The following is a 22,390-nucleotide window of genomic DNA, read 5'->3' as shown; positions in this document are numbered from 1 at the left end:
ATTGTTTCATAATATGGATAAGTATCTTAGTGATTTCTGTAAATTTAAATTATTCCTAAGTTTTGTCCTCCCTCACAAATAGGGAAAATTCCTACATATAAGATATTGATTTTCCTAATTGCTACCAACTAAGATATTACTGGAAGAAAAATGAGTTAATTATTTTAGTATTTTTCTCTTCTTGTTCACCACTTCATCTTTAACTTTTTCTTATAAATTTATCCACATGCCCTGGCTGGTTTGGCTTAGTGGTTGGAGCCTCAGCCTGCGGACCAGAGTCCCAGGTTTGGTTCCCGCTAGGGGCACATACTAAAAAATAGAATTAAAAATAAATAAATAAATAAATAAATAAATAAATAAATAAATAAATAAATGTATCCACAAATATGAGCTTGTTGATAAAGTTAAATGAAGAAAAAAGGTATTAAATAACTATAAATTAATTTATTATTGCCAACTGTTAACTTGCTAACTTATTTAAAGGTGGGAATAGAGATTTCAGGCTATAAAAAGAAAACTTTGTAGTACAGAGTATTATTCCTTGTACACATGGTCTCATCTTAGCAAAGAGTTTAAATATTGAATGTGCTTTCCTTTCTAAAGACACATATAGGGGTCCAAAAAATGTATACTGGGTGTCTGTATATTCTATTACATTTTGAAAATGAAATGTATTTTAATAAACACTGGCTTTATAATTATTCCAAGTTGTGTATACATTTTGTATACACATATATACGTATGTGTATGTATATATATATTCATATAAGTAGATTCCTACAAGTTGAAAGAAAGGGGTTGAGGAATATGTGAGTTACTTATATATGGTGCTAAGTACCTATTTTTTGCTATTGGTCATCCCATTTTAAAAATAGAAAGTATTCTTGGACAGATGAAGTGATCTGATAGTAATTTGACATGTTTGGCTGTGGAACCAGTGTTGACCCAGAAAAATGCCAAGCCAATTAGGCTTTTGACATTCATAGTGAGGTAGTTAAACCACCAGAAATTCCATGTTTCCCATATAACTACCATAGAGATCTTCTCATAGCAGTTGGTCAATTAAAATTTTATAGCTAAAAGAGGTGGACATTTGTAACAGAGTATGAGTGGGTTTTTTTTATCCTCACCCGAGGACTTTTTTTTTTCCATTTTTTGTTCAGATAGAGTGGGAGGGAGGGAGAGAGAGAGAAACATCGACGTGAAAGGGACACATCGAGTGGTTGCCACCTGCACGACCCAACCAGGGCCGGGGACAAACTGCAACCGAGGTACGTGCTCTTAGCGGGAACCGAACCCGGATCTCTCTGGACCGCAGGCCAATGCTCCAACCGCTGAGCCAAACCGGACAAGGCGTGAGTGGTTTTTCAGACTGTGTTCTTGGGGTACTGGGGAGTAGGGTTTTCCAGGAACCTCTTTGGGAGTAGGAGAAGGTGGGGAGGTAGGGTGAATGAGCAGGTACGGTTCCCCCACCATCAGTTCAAAACAGAGTAGCCACCATTAGTTGGTATGGTTTACTTAAATATATCAAGTTTCCACATGTGCTTTCATTTGGTGAAAGGATTTTGCTTAAAATGATTTTTTAAAGCTTAACAACAACAAGAAAAGAGTTTGAAGACCACAGGCATTTGTCAATGGGCCCCAATCCACCTGAGGCAACTTTTAAGTGTCAGTCAGTGGGAACTTGTATTCTCATAGGTTTTCCACCCCACATTTGCTGTGGGACACCAGAACTCTGTGTTTACAGGCTTCTCCAGAAAGTATATTATCCCTAGTAATTGACCAAGTTGTCAAATGCAGGCCCTCTCAAATGCTCACAGCTTTGCATTGTTCTTTCTTTTTCTGTTGCCAACCTTTATTCAAGGCCCATTACCACCACTGGTGAGAAGTTAGCTGGTCTCCTCAGGCCCTTATCTCTGCCCTAGCAATTCTTGGAGGGATGTTTTAAAACATCCTCTATTTCAAAGTCCACACTAATTAAGGGTGATTTATGGTTGTGCATGGAATTGTGAAGTAATCTGAAAAATGCCAGCAAAGTGTCAAGTAGAGACCATTCTTCCTGTTGACCTTTCTTTGGTCAAATACCTAATTGTTTGGCTTTAGCTTTGTATGAACTGTGAAGAAGCGGAGATGCTAGGGAGTTCTTTCAAATTGGTATTTTCTAGAAGAAATAATAGCAATAAAAGCATATTGAAAATCTACCGCACCTACTTTCAGGCATAAAAAAACAAAACACAAAAACAGTTGAAATGGGTTGCACTTCTCTTATCTTTACAGCAATTCTTGCTAAAAGACTTCAAATTTATTCGATCAGTTATTTAAGAGACTTTGACTTTCAAAATCTCTTCTGTGTTAAGTCTGAAACAGTTAGTGTTGAATTTTTTTATTGCCTATAGCTGGTGCATCAGTTTTAGGTCACCTTTATGATGTAGTAGAGCTGTAAGCAATTGCAGTACCCATCTTCTGTATCTCAGGAATATCAGGGATCACCATGCTTTGTTGCCTAATAATATTCAGTGTTTTGAAAACCATTTTTCCAGTTGTATTTTTGTTTCAGGTGAGAGAGTAGATCTTATTTTTGATACTCCATCTCAGTTGAAAGCAGACTCTGTTTTTTATTTTATACAATTGACTCTTTATTTTTTGAGGCATTGCTTTAGTATTTTTCTTTTCCAAAATGTTAATGTTTTATAAAATTCAGAAATCACCCACCCATTTTTGAAATCATACATAATAAACTATCAGAGGGTGTAGTTTATAAATATTATTTAAATGAAGTATATATTATAGAATAAAAAATAGCTCTTTGGTATATATGCTCATTATTATAAGATGACTGTTAAGGATTAGGAATTCTCATCATTACCTGCATTTCAACAAAGGGAATTTAAATAGGTCTATTTTATTCACATGTAAAACTTACAAAAATGTACATTTGCATGAAAACCTGTCCTTAGTGCTAGTATAAGGTAGAGGAAGAAAAAATTACAAAGTATAAGTAGTCAATGAAAAGTGCTTTAGTCACATTAACAGGAAGATATCTCTGGTAGATTCCACAGGGTTTGTGGACTTTGAGTATTCAAAGGGCCTGAGTTTGTGTTTCAGTATTGTACCTACCTGCTATGTGGACTGGCATCCATGTTTAACTTCTCTGAGCTGCAGTTTCCCTATCGCTCAGAAGGAAATAAGCATACTTTCCTAATCGGGTCATGGGACTGTGTAAACAAAACCAAACAGAGAAATGTTAGTCATAGAACCTTTCAAAATCTAACATTCTTTAAAATATAAAATATTCTCAAAAGTAGGAATTATTTTTGCCATCTGTAGTTAATAACTAACCTGTAATATTGTTTGGCTTATTGATGGATGACTATGTCTATGGCCTTTCTACTACTTTTTAAAAGATAACAGAACTGATTAGTGTGCATCACCTGAAATATATATATATATATATATTTGTCTTAAGTAGCAAAAAGAGAAAAACAGCAATAAAAATTGTTCAAACTGTTATGTCTATAGTTATTTATTTCAGCATCAATCATTTTTACCTCTTAAATCATTTTACAACCTCTTAAATCTCAAAAACATGTTAAGACCTGCCTGTACAAAAAAGTGGAATCTAATGGAAAAAGACCTTAAAGGTTCTGTATCTATATGTAAATACAGTGATGGATAATTTTTAAAGAGCAAATTTCATTTATGTACATTATTTCCCTGTTCAGAAACCTCCAATAAATTCTATTCAATTGTTATAAAAGTTTCAAAAAAAAGTTTTCTTTACTTATAGATTTGGAATAGAAGAGTTTGAAAGAAACACGCATCTGCTTCATCGAGAATATATACTGCAATGGAAAGACCTTTTCCAGAGAATAGAGGACACCCCACCAGATTCTAGATTCAGTCCTTCCAGTGACTAGATGAAGCCTTGAGCAAGCCTCTTAACTTTTCTGAGCTCTTTTCCTTCTCTGTAGTAGATAAGAATAAAAATAAGAACAACAAAAGTAAATATCAGTAATATATTAGTACTATAGTATAAATAATAATAATATTAGCTCTCAGTTCTTAAGTACCCAGAAAATTTTTAGTGTACCTATAATATGCCAAATGTATCAGATGTTGTGCTAAGCATTTGCAAAACTATTTTGCCTCAAGAATAATCAAGACAATCTTATAGAGGAGCAATAAAGCTGAAAGACTTAAATTAATAAATATGAAGGGCTATTTTAAATCTATGGCAGCTAAGACAGTATAGTATTGGTGCAATAATAGACTAACTAAATAGAACAGTATACAGAATACAAAAACAGACACAAAATAATGGTCACCTGATTTAATGACAAAGACAGTTTTGCAGTACAACAGAAAAAGATGGTCTTTTCAAAAAATGCTGCTGGCACAATTGGCTAACTTGTACATTAGTCCTCTTATCTGCAGGGGATACATTCAAGGACGCTCAGTGGATGCCTGAAACTGCAGATAGTACCAAACCCTATATATACTATGTTTTTTCCTATATATAATTCCTATTATAAAGTTTGATTCATGTTAGGCACAGTAAGAGATTAACAACAATAACTAATAATAACATAGAATAATTATAACAATATACTGTAATAAAAATTATATGAGTGCAGTCTCTCAAAATATCTTTTGAATTATTTCTGGAATTTTTTATTTAATATTTTTAGACCACAGCTGACTGAAGGTTACTGAAACCATGGAAAGTGAAACCTTGGATAAGGGTACTACCATATGGGAAAAATGTACACTGACTCCTACTTAACATCACACATAATTAATTTCTGATGAAGTATAGATCTAAATATGAGAGGTAAATGATAACATTATAAGATAGAAGATAGAAAAACATCCACATGGCATTGGAGTAAAGCTTTCTTAAATAGGACACAAAAATATCATAAACTGTAAGAGAAAAGCTGATCAATTGGACTCCACTAAAATTTTTTAACTATATTAATCAAAAGACACCATTAAGAAAGTGAAAAGATAACCATTTAAAAAGGGGGAAATTGTAATACATAGTATCTGACAAAGTCAGATATATTTATAACTCCTGAAAACTGATGAGAAAAATGAGCAAAACAAATATACAGTTTATAGGACAGAATATCCAAATTGTCACAAAGCATGTGAAAAGTTGTTCAGCTCTATCAGTCATCAGAGAAATGTAAATAAGAGCCACAATATGATAATACTCACCTATCAGACAAATTACCAAGTGTTGGTGAGAATATTGAGTAACCAAAACTCTCCTGCACTTTTGGAGGTTTATAAACTGGGACAACTACTCCGTAAAGCTCTTTGGCAGAATCTAAAAAAGCTGAGCATAGGACTCAGCAATTCCTCTCCTAGGAATGTAACCAGTAGAATTGCATACATACGTTCACCAAATAAACATGTATAAGAATCTATTCATTATAGAAGAAACCCTGAAACTACCCAAATGTCAATCAGTAGTAGGACAGTTAAATAAATTGTGGCATATTTGCACAATGGAATACTATTCAGCAATAAGAATGAATGATTCACAATTAAAATAGATAAATCTCAAAAATATAATGTTAAACAGAAATGCCCAGACATAGAAGGATATGTACTACATGATTCCATGCATATACTATACCAAAAATAAAAAATTAAAACTAATTTATGCTGTTAGAAGTCAGGATAGTGGTCACCATTGGTGTGTGTGAGCTGGGCAACAGTGATTGGAAGAGAACCTCAGAGGGTCTCGGGGTGCTGATCATGATCTGTTTCTTAATCAGGGTACTATGCATCTGGATATATTCAGTTTATGAAAGTACACTGATCTGTACACTTATGTGTACTTTTCCATTTGTATATGATACTTGTAAAAAAGTTAAAAACCTATATTACCTTGAATCTGCACCACCTAGTTAAAAAATATCCCCATTTTAAAGATGAAGAAAATGACAAATAGTGAGTTCAAGTTACTTAGTTACTTCTAGTTACTGATAACCAGAGAGCTATTTGGTGGCTCAGATTAAATGGTTTTTAGTTTCCTTTTTAGTTCTAAGATACTCCAGTATCTTAGTAAATCTATCAATTAGGAATCTAATTAACTTTCTGACTTTCTTTTCATTTTAATTTTTTGTTGTTGTTGTTAATCCTCACCAGAGGACATTTATCCACTATTTTTAGAGAGAGTGGAAGGGACAGATGGAGGGAGGGTGGGAGAGAGAGAGAAACATCGATATGAGAGAGACCCATTGATTGGTTGCCTTCTGCATGACCCCAAACAGGGCTGGGGATCGAACCTGCAACCCAGGTATGTGCCCTTGACCAGGAATCTAACCTGCAATCCTTTGGTCTATAGGCTGATGCTCACCACTAAGCAAAAATTAAAAAATTATTTTAATTTTCATTTGCCTTCCTAATGTACCAATATTTCCAAATTTCTATATCCAAAGGTAACATTCTTTGACATTTATGACAAGTACATTGAAGAGTTTGTTATGTCTACTAATTTCTTTCTTTTTTTTTTTTTTTTCCTGCACTTACTGTTTTGTAGGCAAGCAAAGGTCGGACTACAATTGTGGTAGCACACCGACTTTCCACTATTCGAAGTGCAGATCTGATTGTGACTGTAAAAGATGGGATGGTGGTGGAAAAAGGAACACATGCTGAACTAATGGCAAAACAAAGTCTATATTATTCACTTGCAATGTCACAGGTAATGTTTACATGACATATGTTTATATGACATAATGCTACATTAACATGTTATGTTATCAGGGTTTGTGTGTGTGGTTGTTTTTAAAGCTGGAATATCAGCTCTGCCACTTAATAGTTTTAGGGCCTTGGCAAAGTTATTTAAAAGTTTTTGGCCTCAGTTTTCTAATCTCTAATGGGGTAACTAATAGTAACCTATTCAAGAATACCTGTGAGTATTAAATTAGTTCATTCATATAAAGTGCTTTGAATTACTGTTGGCATAATAAGTTTTATTGTTTTACTATTGTTAGCATTAGCATTATCCAATGAAACTTTTCAGAAAGTTCAAAGCATGGAGATTAATGCTATAATTATTTGTATTGAGCATGCATGGTTATTTACAGAGTTTGCACATGACAATGAAATAAAAACAGATAGAGATATATACATACCCAAACTTATTTTGTCTAGCAGCCTTCTCAGTAAAAGAAATTGTCTTTGTCCTGTTAGAACACTTTCTTAGAAAAATTCATTATGAGAAGAGGTCAAAATGTTATTTTAAACTTGTCACAAAGTAAATATCTCCTGGAAAAAAAAGCCAAATAAAAGATTTCTTCCTTGGTAGAGAAATTTGTAGAAAAAAAAAGAAAGTGATAGCATAAAGGAATGTCTGATTAAAGATGTTAGGATAGTATAAGACTGGTTAAAGTTCATTGTACTTTGAAATGACTGATTAACAGTTGTTAAGCTTGTCAAAGAATCAGTGTCCCTGGGAAGCCTTTCATGTGCATATTCTCCTTTGTACCTAAATCCACCTATGTCTTTCATCTCTACTCCCTACCCTGGTCTGAGCACAATCATCCTAACTGGGCTCCTCATTTCTGTCTCATTCCCTTCCTCCCCTCTCTTTATGGGGAAGTAAAATGTATTTACTCACACCACTCAGATGAGCAGAGAATATGTAGCTCTTTTATTTCACTAAAGCTGGTCTCATTTCTCTGAGTAGCAAGAAAAACAAAACTAGACTTAGAGTTTCTGCTTTAGAACTTTATCCTATCCTATGATTTAAACAGTTTCATTAAGTTTAACTTGATATTTTTGGAATTCCTCATTGTTTATGAGCTGGCCCCACCAATTTTGCTTTTTAATCAGTTTGGAACAGGCAGCAGTGGCAGGCCTGGAAAGAATTATTCTCCTGAGAGCTCCCTCAGGCTCAGGACCAGCCTCACATTCAAGTGCCTAGTTACATGTTATAAATGTATAAGCTCCCAAAAAAGCTAGGAAGAAGGGGTCAGAAACAGTATCTTGGAGTCATCTCCCTTACAAACTTTAATTAAGATCTGTCCTGCTGGTGGAATAATTGTTTTTGGATTAAGGCATTGTTTTCTCCAGTTAATTATACAGATCTTGGTGGGTAGGGTAGGGGGAAGCACAATAAGTTATTGTCACTCACTAACACTTTAGTATGAGTTGGACTTGCTCTCTATGAAGCCTGAAAACTTCAGCAAGAATTGCACAAGAATATGCCACTTTCAATAACAAAGGCAATATTGTTTAGATGGATGTTTAATGAACTTCCTTTGAATTCCTAACATTAACTTGTATATTCATCATTTAAGGATATTAAAAAAGCTGATGAACAGATGGAATCAATGGAATATTCTGAAAAAAATACCAGCTCTGCTCCTCTGTTCTCTGTGAGTAGTGTTAAGTGTGACTTTACTGACAAGTCTGAGGAATCTACTCAGAATAAAGAGGTAATGGTTCAACTAGCAACAAGTTTTATTCACATGTTCTCCAAAGAATTTTTATTTAACTTTATAATATTTAGAATTTATTTACAATAAAATGTTACTAGAGCACTAAATTTGTAAAACAATTTTTTCCCAAACTTCACTCTTCCATTACTGTGACACTGTAAGAGAGGGGCTCTCAAATAGACTTTATTTTTGTCAGAGGTCATTGTGTGGACAAGAAATCTCATGAAAATGTTACGATATTCTTTCCTATGAGGCAAACCATAGGTTACACAGTGGCTCAGGAAGTGTGATACAGATACCACCAGGATGCTCAAGATCATCTTGGGTCATATAAAGACCCAAACCCACTCCACTACCAGGACACAGATAAGCACCAGAGTGTACAGGATCTAATCCTCTAATCCCAGGGCACAATCAGAGAGAATGCTGAGAAAAATATTCAGAGTGTGGGCTGAGGCCCAAAGTGGGTTCTGGGCCTGTTAAGAGAAGGGAGGCTGAATGGGGTTACAGAAATGAGACTTGAAGTAAAAGTGTAGATTGTCCCAGCCAGTGTGGCTCAGTGGATTGAATGTGGTATCATGGACGGAGAGGTTCCAGTTTCCATTCCTAGCCAGGGCACGTGCTCAGGTTTTTGGGCTCAATCCCCAGTGGAGGATGTGCAGGAGGCAGCTGATCGATGTTTCTCTCTCTCCCTTCCTTTCTCTCCCTTCCTCTCTCTCTACAAAATTAATAAAATATATATATATATTTTTAAAAGTGTAGATCGAAGAGATTAGTAATGAGGGGTGTGAGATCTAAAGAGGGTTAAAGCAGCGTGGTCTGGATTATGGAAAAGCCTGGGGGTAGGCGTGGGGAAGCAAGCCTGAGAACAAGTACTCCTTGCCCAAGTGAACAGAGCTGTGTGTGGGAGGGTGCAGGCATCAGTGGCCCGGCTGAAACCTTGGCCTGTGCTGTCTGGGCCCCATGGGTACACCTTTACTGGGCAAGCCAAGAGCTAGAGGAGAAACTTAGTGGCCAAACACATGAGAAAACTCACCCTGCTGGCAGCTCGCCCTGAAAAAACTAGGCAAAATAGCAGAGAAAAGAGCCCACCCTGCAGGAGCATTCCCAGTGAGCCAACAAAGAAAGCAGGAAGAAAAATTTCCTCCCCCTGCAATGTCTTTCCAGTACTCTGCTGACAGGGCTTGACATCTTATCACCTGGTAAAGGAAAAATATTTGTTAGGCAAAGGAGTAAATCTGGACCTGAGAGGTAATAAATCAATAACCAGGACAGAGGTGGTATTATCTTAAATACAGGAACAGCAAACATAAGGGCCTGGAGTTGGGGGTCAAACTGACTAAGAGAGTGTGTGTGAGATACTGAGGGACTAAATCATGTAGTGCCTTGTAGGCCATAATAACAGTTTTGGATTCTATTCTTACTCAAACAGAAAGTCATTGGGATTTTTAATTAATGGTTATGACCCATAGGAATCTCTGGATAAAGCTCAGAGGCAATGAATCTGAATGGGAAATATGCAACTTTTCCTCCACTTATCCTTGAAAGAAACTTAATTTATTTTTATTATGAATATAAACAACAAACTCTACAATATTACCAGTGCCTATGATGTCACCAACGAAAATCACAGAAATTTTCATATCACATTAGTTATTCTAGATATCTTAGAATAAATTTACATCAATCACTATTAGATCTTATTATTTAATGTACTAACAATGAAGGATATTCATAACTATGTCACAATTTTGAATTTCTTGTTAAATTTTTTGAATATTATATTTCAGTATAATTGACTTTCTTTGAGACCTATGGGTTATTTTAGTACATTGTTATAAATTCTTCTGGGAAAGAGTCCATAGACTTTACCAAAGGCAGGATCCATGACACAAAGCAGGTTAAGAACTGCTACATGAGAGGGTTTTATTCAGAAGTGTACATAAACTGGTTTACTTGATGTGGCTGCTGTGTGGAAATGGTGTTTGAGGGTCATAGTGGACCAGGGAGAGCAGAGATAATGGTGACTAAATAACTGACCCAATGGGCCTGACTAAAACTGTCTAAGGAGAAATAAAGTATAGATGGAGAAGTAACTAGGATGAGAGATTCAGACCTAGGACACTGCAAAATTTAAAATGAGATGGAAAAGAATAGCCAGGAGAGTGTGGTAGCATACAAATCAATTACAAAAAATGTTCCAAAAAGAGGAAGAGGTCATTTGTTTCAGTTGCTATGAAAACCAGGTGAAATAGAGATTTCTACTTTCAGCCAGGATTGGTTAATAGGAATTAGATTTACCTTCCTGCTTGAAAACCTAAGAAACTAGCCAAAATATATGATAGTGTTCTTTCATTTTTTTGGTTTAAACAATAGACATTTATTTTTTACAGTTTTTGAGGTTGGGAAGTTCAAGATCAAGGTGCTGGCTGTTTTGTTTCTTTGTTTGTTTTTCGTTTATTTTATCTTTATTGTTCAAAGTATTAAGATGTCCCTCCTTTTTCCCCTATTGACTCCCTCCTTTCCACTCCCACCGCCTTCCTGCCTTCCCCACACTATTGTCTGTGTCCATTGGTTGTGCATATATGCATATAAGTTTTTTGGTTTCTCTCTTCCCACCCCCCTTCCCTCTGAGATTTGTCAGTCTGTTCCCTACTTCCAAGTCTCTGGATCTGTTTTGATTGTCAGCTTATTTTGTGTAAAACAGTTTTCTAACATTAGACATCAGGCAGAACAAGACAGTGATCCCTAAGAAAGGGGAAAAAATGAGATGCACCTTATCATTGACCCAGGTTATTGCCTGGGTAGTTAGTTTCCAAGCCTCAGAGCTAGAAGGAGAAACCCTGGCACAGCCTAGGAGGCTAAAGTAGGAGGCTTTAGTTCTTCAGAGCAAAGAACTAAAGATGAGAGAGAGAGAGATTTTCAGAGATCTGCACAGGTTGTCACTCGAGTCTTCATCTAAGTACTGATTAGTGCATTTCTTGAGAAAACTGACTTAAAGCAGAGAAAAGATCTAGAAAGGATGAAAGGGAACAATCCTTGGAACTCACACAGGGCCACAAAGAGTTCTTATTAAACTAACAGAGTGAGGAATCTCTAAAATCATGGGGCATTGAGTTGAATATTAAAAAAAGTATAGCCCTGGATGGTTTGGCTCAGCAGTTAGAGTGTTGGTCCACAGACCAATGAGTCATGTGTTCAATTCCAGTCAAGGGCATGTATCTCAGTTGTGGTTCATCCCTGGCCTTGGTCAGGTCATGCGAGAGGCAACCAATTGATGTGGCTCTATCACATCAGATGTTTTTCTCTGTCTCCTTCCCTCCCTCCCACTCTATCTGATAATGAGTAGAAAAATATCCTCAGGTGAGGAATAAAAAAAAAAAAAAAAAAAGTATGACCTCAGAGAGAGAAAAAATTAGCCCTAAGCCAAATTCAGCTCTGAGCCCATATAACAAAGCCTAAAAGCAAACCTCAAAAGGATCAAACTATTTCCAAATAATTTAAATGTGTTCCAGAACAAGGATCAATAATATATATAAGAATTTTTAAATATTCAATGAGTAAAATTTACAATGTCTGGCATCCAATCAAAAATCACCAGGCAATCCCTAGCTTGTTTGGCTCAGCAGTTAGAGTGCTGGCCCGCCGCCAGAAGCATTGTGGGTTTGATTCCTGGTGAAGGGCACATACCTGGGTTGCAGGTTCAATCCCAGCCCTGTCAGGGTTGTGTGGGAGGCAGTCAATCGATGTCTTTTACATCAGTTTCTCTCTCTCCCCGTTTCTTTCTTCTACTCTATCTAAAATTCAATGGAAAAATATCCTCAGATAAAGATTAACAACAAAAACAAAGTAGAAAAAAACATCACCAGGCAAGTAAAAAGCAGGAAATTAGGACCCAAAATGAAGAGGAAAATCAATTAATAGAAATAGACCCAGGAATGGGACACTTGGTAGAATTTTTAGCAATATTAAACAGTTATTACAACTATATTTCTTATGTTTCCAAAGGAAAGGCAAGATGGAACCAAAAAATGTTTGAACAAATAATGAAAAGAAATTTTCCAAATTTGATGAAAACTAAAAACCTACAGATCAAAGAAGCTCAATTAATTTCAAATACAATAAACATGAGGAACACCATTCCAAGGCACATCATAATCAAATTGCTTTAAAATTATTACAATATAGAGAAAAATTTTCAAGCAGCCAGAGATAATTGACACAATATATATAAAGGAAAAAAGAGAAACCACACTTCTCATTAGAAACAATGCAAACCAGAAGATAATGCAGCAATGTCTGTAAAGTACTGAAAAGAAAAAAAAAGAAAGAAAGCAAGAAAAAGAACACTCAAAATGCTACATCAAAAAAAAAATGCCTTTTAGAAATAAAGGCAACATACAAAATTTTTCAGGGGAAAAAAAAGCTAAAGTAATGAATTGCCAGAAAACCTCCATTACAAGAAATTAAAGTAAGTTCTTCAGGCAGAAGGAAAGTGATAGCACATGGAAATCGGAATCTACACAAAAAGAAGAGTATCAAAAATAGTATGGGTTTTTGATACTATGGGTTAATATAAAATTATGGTCTTTTAAATATAAAATGTAAAAAATCATTTACATTTTAAAGAAAATAATAACATTGAAGGTGGAGTTTATAACATGAGTATAAGTAAAACGTATTTGTGGAATATAATGAACATAACAGTCTGAGGTACGGGGTAGTCCCAGAGACGTGGAAGTGGCATACAGACTGACAATCCCCAGAAGAGGGGGTGGGGGTGGAGAGATAAACCACAGAACTTATATGCATGTGTGCATGAACAATGGACATGAACAACAAAGGTGGGGACAGGGTGGGAAGGGAGAGGGAGGGGGAATCGGGGGGGGGGGAGGAGAAACATCTGTAACAAAAATAAATTAATTATTTAAAAAAATATATAAGTAAAATGTATAAAAAGCAGAAGACTGAGAGAAACAAATGGAAGTATTCTATTTTTAGGTTCCTAAATGACATATATTAGTTGAAGATAGACTGTAATATAATGGCAGTCAAAGTAAATTTCAGAGCAAAAAGACCAGTTTATCAAGAACTGAAAAGAGAAATACACAAATTCACATTTATATTCAGAGATTTCAGCAACCCTCTCTTAAATATTCATGGAACAAATAAACAGTAGTTCAGCAAAGATATAGATGGTTTTAATAGCACTATCGATCAACTTGACCTAACAGACATTTATAAAAGTCTAGACCTAACAACAAAAAAGAAAGAATACACATTCTTTTCAAATGCACCGGAAACATTTATCAAGATACACCATGTTCTGGACCATAATACAACTCTCAATAAATGTTTAAAAATTCAGGTAATTCAAAGTATATTACCTGACCAGAATAGAATTAAGTCAGAAATCAAGAACAAAAACTGGCCTGGGAAATCTTAAGATTTTTAGAAGCTAAATAACTCACTTCTAAATAATGCATGGATCAAAGAAGAAATCAAAAGAGAGATACAAAAGAATTTTTCACTGAACAAAAATGAAAAAAATTAAATTTATGGGATGAAGCACAAAGGGATACAAAGAAATCTATACCACTCAATACTTTATATTAGATTAGATTAGATTAATTATATTATATTATATTATATTATATTGAAAGAGCTCAAATTAATAAACTAATTAACTTTTCCCTTAAGAAACTAGAATGGTAAATAAACTATAAAGAAGAAAAATCAATAAAATACAAAGCTGGTTGTTTGAGAACATCAATAAAATGAAAAACATCTGGACTGACTGAACAAAAAAAAAATTTTTTTTAAGAATTAAAGATTCTTGTTACATTTTATTTATTTATTTTTAAAGTTTACACATTTTATATTTTAATTTTTATTATTTTATTGTTGGAAGTATTACAGCTGTCCTACATTTTTTCCCCATTGACCCCCTTCTTCCTGCTCCCACTACCCTCCTGCATTCTCCAGCCTAGTGTCCTTGTCAATTGGTTGTGCATATATGCATATAAGTTCTTTGGCTTATCGCTTCCCTTGCCTCCCACCTCCCGTCCCTCTGAGGTTTGTCAGTCTGTTCCCTACTTCCATGATTCTAGATCTCTTTTGGTCGACACTTTATTTTGTTCGTTATGTTCCACAAATAAGTGCGATCATGTGGTACTTATCTTTCTCTGCCTCACTTATTTCCCTTAGCATAATACTCTCCAGGTCCCTCCATGTTATCTCAAAGGGTAAGAGATCTCTCTTTCTTACTGCTGCATAGTATTCCATTGTGTAAATGTACCCAATTTGTTTTTTACCAATCATCTACCGATGGACACTTGGGCTGTTTCCAGATCTTAGCTGTTGTAAATAGTGCTGCTACGAACATAGGGGTACATATATTCTTCCTGATTAGTGTTTCAGGCTTCTTAGGATATATGCCAAGAAGTGGGATCACTGGATCAAATGGAAGTTCAATTTTTAATTTTTGAGGAAACGCCATATTGTTTTCCATAGTGGTTGTACCAGTCTGCATTCCTACCAATAGGGTGCTATGGTACTCTTTTCTCCACATCCTCGCCAGCATTTGTTATCTGAGGATTTGTTGATGGCAGCCATTCTGGCAGGTGTGAGGTGATAGCTTATAGTCATTTTAATTTGCATCTCTCTGATGGTTAGAGATGATGAGCATTTTTTCATATGTCTCCAGGCCTTTTGTATGTCCTGTTTGGAGAAGTGTCTATTCAGGTCCTCTGCCCATTTTTTTTTTTTTTAATCTTTATTGTTGAATGTATAATGTATTACAGATGTTCCTCATTTCCCCCCACTGACTCCCTCCTCCCCACTCCCGCCCCCCTCCCACATTTTCCCACACTATTGTCTGTGTCCATTGGTTATGCATATAAGTTCTTTGGTTTATTTCTTCCCCCCGCCCCCCAACCTCTTTCCCTTTGAGGTTTGTCAATCTAGCAATGAATTTGTACTTCTTAATCCCTTCACGTTTTTCACCCATTCCCCCAACCCCCCTCCCATCTTGCAAGCAACAAATGTTCTCTGTATCTATGAGAATGTTTCTGTTCTACCTGTTCATTTTGTTTGTAGATTCCATTGTCAATAGATATGTATTCATTGCCATTTTGTTTGTTCATATATTTCATCTTTTTCTTCACGGTTTGGTGGTGATGAACTCCTCTAACTTTTTCTTGTCTGGGAAACTCTTTATATGGCCATCGATTCTAAATGACAGCTTTGCAGGATAGAGTAATCTTGCTTGTAGGTTCTTGCTTTTCATCACTGTGACTATTTCTTGCCACTCCCTTCTGGCCTGCAAAGTTTCTTTTGAGAAATCAGCTGACAGCCTTATGGGAACTCACTTGTAGGTAACTAGCTGCCTTTCTCTTGCTGCTTTTAAGATTCTCTCTTTGTCTTGAACCTTTTGTATTTTGATGATGATGTGTCTTGGTGTGGACCTCTTGGGGTTCATCTTATTTGGGACTCTCTGTCTTTCCTGGACTTGTATGTCTGTTTCCTTCACCAAGTTAGGAAAGTTTTCTGCCATTATTGTTTCAAACAGGTTTTCAATTTCTTGTTCTCCCTCCTCTCCTTCTGGCACCCCCAAGATGAAAATGTTGGCACGCTTGACGTTGTCCCAGAGGCTCCTTAGACTATCTTCATTTTTTGGATTCTTTTTGCTGTTCTGATTGGGCATTTTTTGCTTCCTTATATTCCAAATCGATGGTTTGCTTCTTGGCTTTACGTACTGTACTACTGAATCTGTGTAAATTATTTTTTATTTCAATTAGTGCCTCCTTCATTTCTGACTGTGCATCTATCATTTCTGACTGGTCCTTTTTTATGCTCTTGAGGCCCTCACTAAGTCCACTGAGGTTCTCACTAAGTTCATTGAGCATCCTTATAAGCAGTATTTTGAACTCAGCATCTGTTAGGTTGCTTATCTCCATTTCGCTTAGTTCCTTTCTTGGGGTTTTGTTCTGTTCTTTCATTTGGGACCTGTTTCTTTGTCTCCTCATTGGGGCTGCCTCCCTGTGTTTGTTTCTGTGTATTTCTTAATGAGAGGTATGGGGATAGCTGACACCAGATGCTGCTTGTCTGAAAGAATTTAGGAAAAACCTGAAGCAGGATCCAAGACAGGCCAATCCTATGATTAAGCATGTGGCAACAGCTTGGGTGGGCCTAAAAGTTGGGTGGGGCAGGGCCTCAGGGAGTCACCAGGGTGGGACTACCAGTGTGAGCCAGGTTGCTGGGGTCCCAGATATGGTGGTTGTCTGCCGCCCCAGGGAAGGGCTCACCAAAGGAACAAAGGCCTCTGACAGCACGTTTGTCTCTGAGAAAGCCCCCTCTCCAGCCCTCACTCCAGTGCCAAACAGCTCAGTTCTTCCCTGTATGTCTCGGGCGCCCCTCGAGCTGCCTCCCCTCCAAGCTTAGAGGGAGTGAGTCCAATAAGTCCGTGCACGGGCCCTTTAAGGAGCCACCTGGGGTTCCAGCCGTGTCAGCTTCCCTGAGCCTCAGTTTCCGCTGCTTTTTCCAGCTAGAAGTTATGGGGACTTCTCTTCCTGGCACTGGAACACGGAGCGGGGCACCTGGTGTGAGACGGGGACCCCTCAGTCCTCAGGAAGGACCTTCCCAGCCGAGGTGTCCTCCTGATTTTTATCCGCCACACATGGGTGTGGGTCCTACCTCAGACCCTCGTGCCTCCGCCCCTCCTACCAGTCTGGATGTGGCTGCTGCTTTAATTCCGTAGTTGTAGGACTTCCATTCAGCTTGATTTCAGGCAGTTTTGAATGATGGTTGTTCTGTAGTTTAGTTGTAACTTTGATGTAGTTGTGGGAGGACTCGATACCGCGTTTACCTACTCCGCCACCTTGACCAGAAGTCCCCCTCTGCCCATTTTTAGTTGTATTGTTTGTCTTCCTTTTGTTGAGCTGCTTGAGTACTGTAAATATTTTGGATATTAATCCCTTATCCGATGTATCGTTGGCAAATATGATCTCCCGAAGGGTGGGTTCCTTTTCATTTTGATGCTGGTTTCTTTTGCTGTGCAGAAGCTTTTAAGTTTGATGTAGTCCCATTTATTGTTTTCCTTTGTTTCTCTTGCTGTAGGTGATGTATCAGTGATAATTCCTCTACATATGATGTCAGAGCTTTTTTGTGTACAGTTTCTTCTAGAATTTTTATGGTTTCACAGGTTACTTTTAAGTATTTTATCCATTTTGAGTTTATTCTTGTGTATGGGGTAAGTTGGTGGTCTAGTTCCGTTTTTTTTCATATAGCTGTACAATTTTCCCAGCACCATTTATTGAAGAGACTGTCTTTTCTCCATTTTATGCTCTTTTCTCCTTTGAGCAATTAAACTTTAGAAAGAAGACAAAAATTACCAATATTAAGAATTAGAGTGATGAAATCACTGCAGATTCTACAGATACTAAAACAATAATATAATCATATGAAAAAATTTATTCAAACAAATACTACAGCTCTGATGGAATGGACAAATTCTCTGAAGGACACAAACTACCAAAGAAAATTAATAGCTTGAATAATCTTATATCTATTTTTAAAAATTGAGGTAGTTAAAACCTTTCTTCATAAAGAAAATTCCAGGCCCAGGTAGCTTTACTGGTGAATTCTACCAAACAGAAAATTGAGGAGGAAAGAGTTCCTATTCTATGAGACAACATTACTCTGATAAAAAAATTAAACAAAGATATTACAAGAAAATAAAGTTATAGATAAATATGCCTCATGAATATAGATGGAAAAATTCTTTTTTTTTTTTTTTTATCCTCACCCGAGGACATTTTTCCATTTTTTGTTCAGATAGAGCAGGAGGGACAGAGAGGAAGAGAGAGAGAGAGAAACATCGATGTGAAGGGACACATAGAGTGGCTGCCACCCGCACAACCAACCAGGGCCGGGACAAACTGCAACCGAGGTACGTGCCCTTAGCGGGAACCGAACCCAGGTCTCTCGGGACCGCAGGCCGACGCTCTAACCGCTGAGCCAAACCGGCCAGGGCTAGATGGAAAAATTCTTAACAAAACTTTTGCAAATCAAATCAACAATATATATAAAAAAGTAATGTATTATCACCAAGTAGGGTTTATCCAAGGAGTACCAGTTTGATTTAGCCTTCAGAAATTAATGCAATTCTTCTTATTAAAAAAAAAAAAAAATTTAAGGGGAAAAAAAAAATACTCTCTAGTTATCTTAATAATGCACCAAACTCATTTGACAAAATGTACCATCTATTCCTAATAACTCTCAACAAACTGGAAATGGAAAGAAATTACCTCACCTGAGTAAAGGGCATCCAAAAAATCTACACCTACCATCAAATAAATGATGAAAGACTAAGATCTGGGACAAAACAAGGGTATACACCCTCACTACTTCTATTCAATATCATACTGGAAATTCCAGCTGGTAAAATAAATAAGGCCAGAAAATAAAAGGCATACATACAGGAACGAAATATGTAAAGCTGTCTAATCTATGTAAACAATCTTATAGGGAAAAAAGTTACTGAAACTGATGTTTGAGTTTAGCAAGGTTGCACATTACATGATCAATATACAAAACTCAACTCTAAACCCTGGCCGGTATGGCTCAGTGGTTGGAGAGTCGGCCTGCGGTCCCGAGAGACCCAGGTTCGGTTCCCGCTAAGGGCATGTACTTCGGTTGCCGTTTGTCCCCGGCCCTGGTTGGGTCGTGTGGGTGGCGGCCACTCGATGTGTCCCTTTCACATGGATGTTTCTCTCTCTCTTCCTCTCTTTCCCGCCCACTCTATCTGAACAAAAAAAAAAAAAAAAGGAAAAATGTAAAAAAAAAAAAATCAAGTCTATGTACAAAAAACTAAAAATAGGAAATTAAAATATAAAAACTAATGTCATGTTATGATATAAAAATGTGAAATACGTGGGAATAACTTTAATAAAAAATATCAAGATACACTGAAATATATTAAATATTACTAAGAAATTTAAAAGATGACCAAAATAAACTGAGATATATCATGTACATTAAGACAAAATTTCAGTATTGTTAAAGTGTCAATTCTCTCCAAATAGATAAATTTATTCAAAGCAATGCTAGTCAACATCTTGGCAAGCTTTTTTTGTAGAATTTGACAAACTGATACTAAGTAGAAATTCAAAGAGATAAAATAGATAAAAGAGCCCGGCCAGTGTGGCTCAGTGGTTGAGTGTCAACCCATGCACCAAGAGGTCACCAGTTTGATTCTCTATCAGGGCACATGCCCAGGTTGTGGACCAAATTCCCAGTGGGAGGTGTGTAGGAGGTGTCCAATCAATGTTCTCTGTCATCAATGTTTCTATATCTCTCTCCTTCTCATTTCCTCTCTCTCTCTCTCAAAAAAATAAATTAAAAAAATTTTTTTAAATATATAAAACAAATTTTAAACAGCAAAGTTGGATTCCAAAATGGCAGCAGAGTGAATGGAAGCTACACAGACCGTCTCCCAGGACCAAACTGGAATTACGACTAAAGTGAAAACATATCGTCAGGAAAAGCAACAGAAAAGCAGCTTGCGAGGACCATATAACCAAGGACACTGACTCGATCCTGGTAGGATTGCGGAGGCGCGAGAGGGGGGCTGGGAGCCCAAGGACAGCAGCGGACTTAGCTGTGAGCAGTACCCACAAAGTTGAACTCCCAAGCAGCTCCACAGTGCAGAGCTGGGACAGACGCTAAAATACTCACTGCCACTCACCTGGGGCTCTGGAGAAGGAGGGCAGACTGGACGGGAACTGTGTGGGGACACTTGGTATTTGGAGGACGCTCAGAGCTCTTGCTGAGTTGCAGCCACACAGGACTGTGGCCATCTTGCTCCTTCCCAGGGCTCTAGGGAAAGGCAGTGGCCCCTCCCTCAGAGATTTAAACCCACCCTGTGTGCCATTGAAATGCAAATTGAGGCTCATTAACAACCAGGATCTGCCCCCATCTGATCCCCTTATACTGAAATTTGGAAATCCCCTTATACTGAGCATCAGAGGGAGTTTTTCATTCAACTGAGAACCCAAGGCTCTTCAGGTAACCTCAACTAATAGCCTCCAGGCAAAAAAGCTAGAGGATAACTGAACCATTCCTGGGCTTGCAACTCTGCCCAGGAAAGTAAGACTTGACAGTGGTGTTTAACATGGGTCCTCCCACAACTCATCCAATCCCAGGAGAGGGCGCCACAAACAGCAGAATTCTAACACCCACAGAAAATTTGGCAGGCTCCAAAGCCCACTGTGATAGACAAAATGGTGAAACAAAGAAACAAATGCCAAATTAAAGAACAAGAGACCCCTAATGAAAATGAGATAAATGAGGAGCAGTTAAGCAGGTTAACAGAGCTACAATTCAGACCCATGATCTTGACGAAGCTCAACAGCATGAGGGAGAACATCAACACCATGAGTAATGACATAGAAATGTTGAAAATCAACCAAAAGGAAATTAAAAACCACCAAAAAGAAATGAAGAATGATATATCAGAAATAAAGAACACATTGGAAGGTTTAAACAGCAGAGAAGAGGAAGCTGTGGACCAGATCAGTGAATTAGAAGACAGGGTAGAAAAAAATCAACCAATCAGAAAACAAAAGGAAAAAATTAAAAAACAGGAAGACAGTTTAAGAGAACTGTGGGACAACTGGAAACATAATAATATTCACATCATAGGAGTTCCTGAAGAAGAAGAAAAATGAGCAAGGGTTAGAGAATATATTTCAAGAAATAGTGACAGAAAACTTCCCTAATTTGGTGAAGAAAGATGGCATTCAGGTTCAAGAAGCACAGCGAGCCCCAAGTAAGAAGAACACAAACAGGCCGACACCAAGACACCTAGTAAATAAAATGCCAAAAATCAAAGACAAAGAGAGAATCCTAAAGGCACCAAGAGATAAGCAACAGGTTAATTACAAAGGAATCCACAGAAGGCTATAGGCTGATTTCTTAACAGAAACAGTACAGGCCAGAAGGGAGTGGAACAAAGTAATCAAGGTCATAAAAAACAAGGATCTGAATCCAAGACTACTCTACCCAGCAAGGCTATCATCCAAAATAGAAGGTCAAATAAAGAGCTTCTCAGACAAAAAAGGCTAAGGGAATACATTAGCACCAAATCAGCTCTGAAAGAAATGTTAAAAGGACTGCTGTAATTAGTAGAAGAAATAGGAAGAAAAATAGAACCACGCTAAACAAAATGGCAAAAAACAAGTACATATCAATAATCACCTTAAATGTAAATGGATTGAATGCTCCCATAAAAAGACACAGAGTAGCTCATTGGATAAGAAAGCATGACTCATCTATATATTGTTTACAAGAAACCCACCTCACAACAAAAGACTCACATAGGTTGAAAGTGAAGGGATGGAAAAATAAATCTTCCAAGCAAACAGAAAGGAAAAAAAATCTGGGGTAACAATACTCATACCTGATAAAATAGATTTGAAAATGAAGGCCATAACTAGAGACAATGAAGACCACTATATGATATTGAAAGGATCTATCCAACAGGAAGATACAATCTTGATAAATATATATGCACCCAATATAGGAGCACCAAAATATATTAAAAATCTTCTGGAGGACTTCAAAGGAGAAATCGACAGCAATACAATCACAGCAAGAAACTTCAACACCCCACTAACATCCCTGGATAGATCCTCTAGACAAAAAATTAGCAAGAAAACAGACACTCTAAATGAAGCACTAGACCAAATGGATTTAATAGATATCTACAGAGAATTATACCGCAAAACTACAGAATTCATATTTTTCTCAAGTGCACATGGGACATTCTCAAAGACAGACCACATGTTAGGACACAAACTAAATATCTACAAGTTCAAGAAGTTTGAAATCACATCAAGCATCTTCTCAGGTCACAATGGCATGAAACTAGAAAT

The 22,390-nt window shown here is 36.9% G+C and overlaps 1 protein-coding gene across 1 annotated transcript in view; it reads left to right on the top strand.

Moving 5' to 3' along the window:
* The window catches only part of ABCB5 (ATP binding cassette subfamily B member 5), a 120,302-nt gene that overhangs the window by 52,946 nt on the left and 44,966 nt on the right, over nt 1-22,390 (top strand). The window contains exons 14-15 of the mRNA XM_036246686.1: nt 6,554-6,715; nt 8,316-8,453. Coding sequence (XP_036102579.1) covers nt 6,554-6,715; nt 8,316-8,453 — 300 coding nt within the window. The remainder of the gene's footprint in view (nt 1-6,553; nt 6,716-8,315; nt 8,454-22,390) is intronic.

This window comes from Molossus molossus, unplaced genomic scaffold (assembly GCF_014108415.1).
Source record: "Molossus molossus isolate mMolMol1 unplaced genomic scaffold, mMolMol1.p scaffold_m16_p_7, whole genome shotgun sequence".
NCBI lineage: Eukaryota > Metazoa > Chordata > Mammalia > Chiroptera > Molossidae > Molossus > Molossus molossus.
Note: the sequence above shows the minus strand (reverse complement) of the source record. Positions and strands in the feature narration are given on the sequence as shown.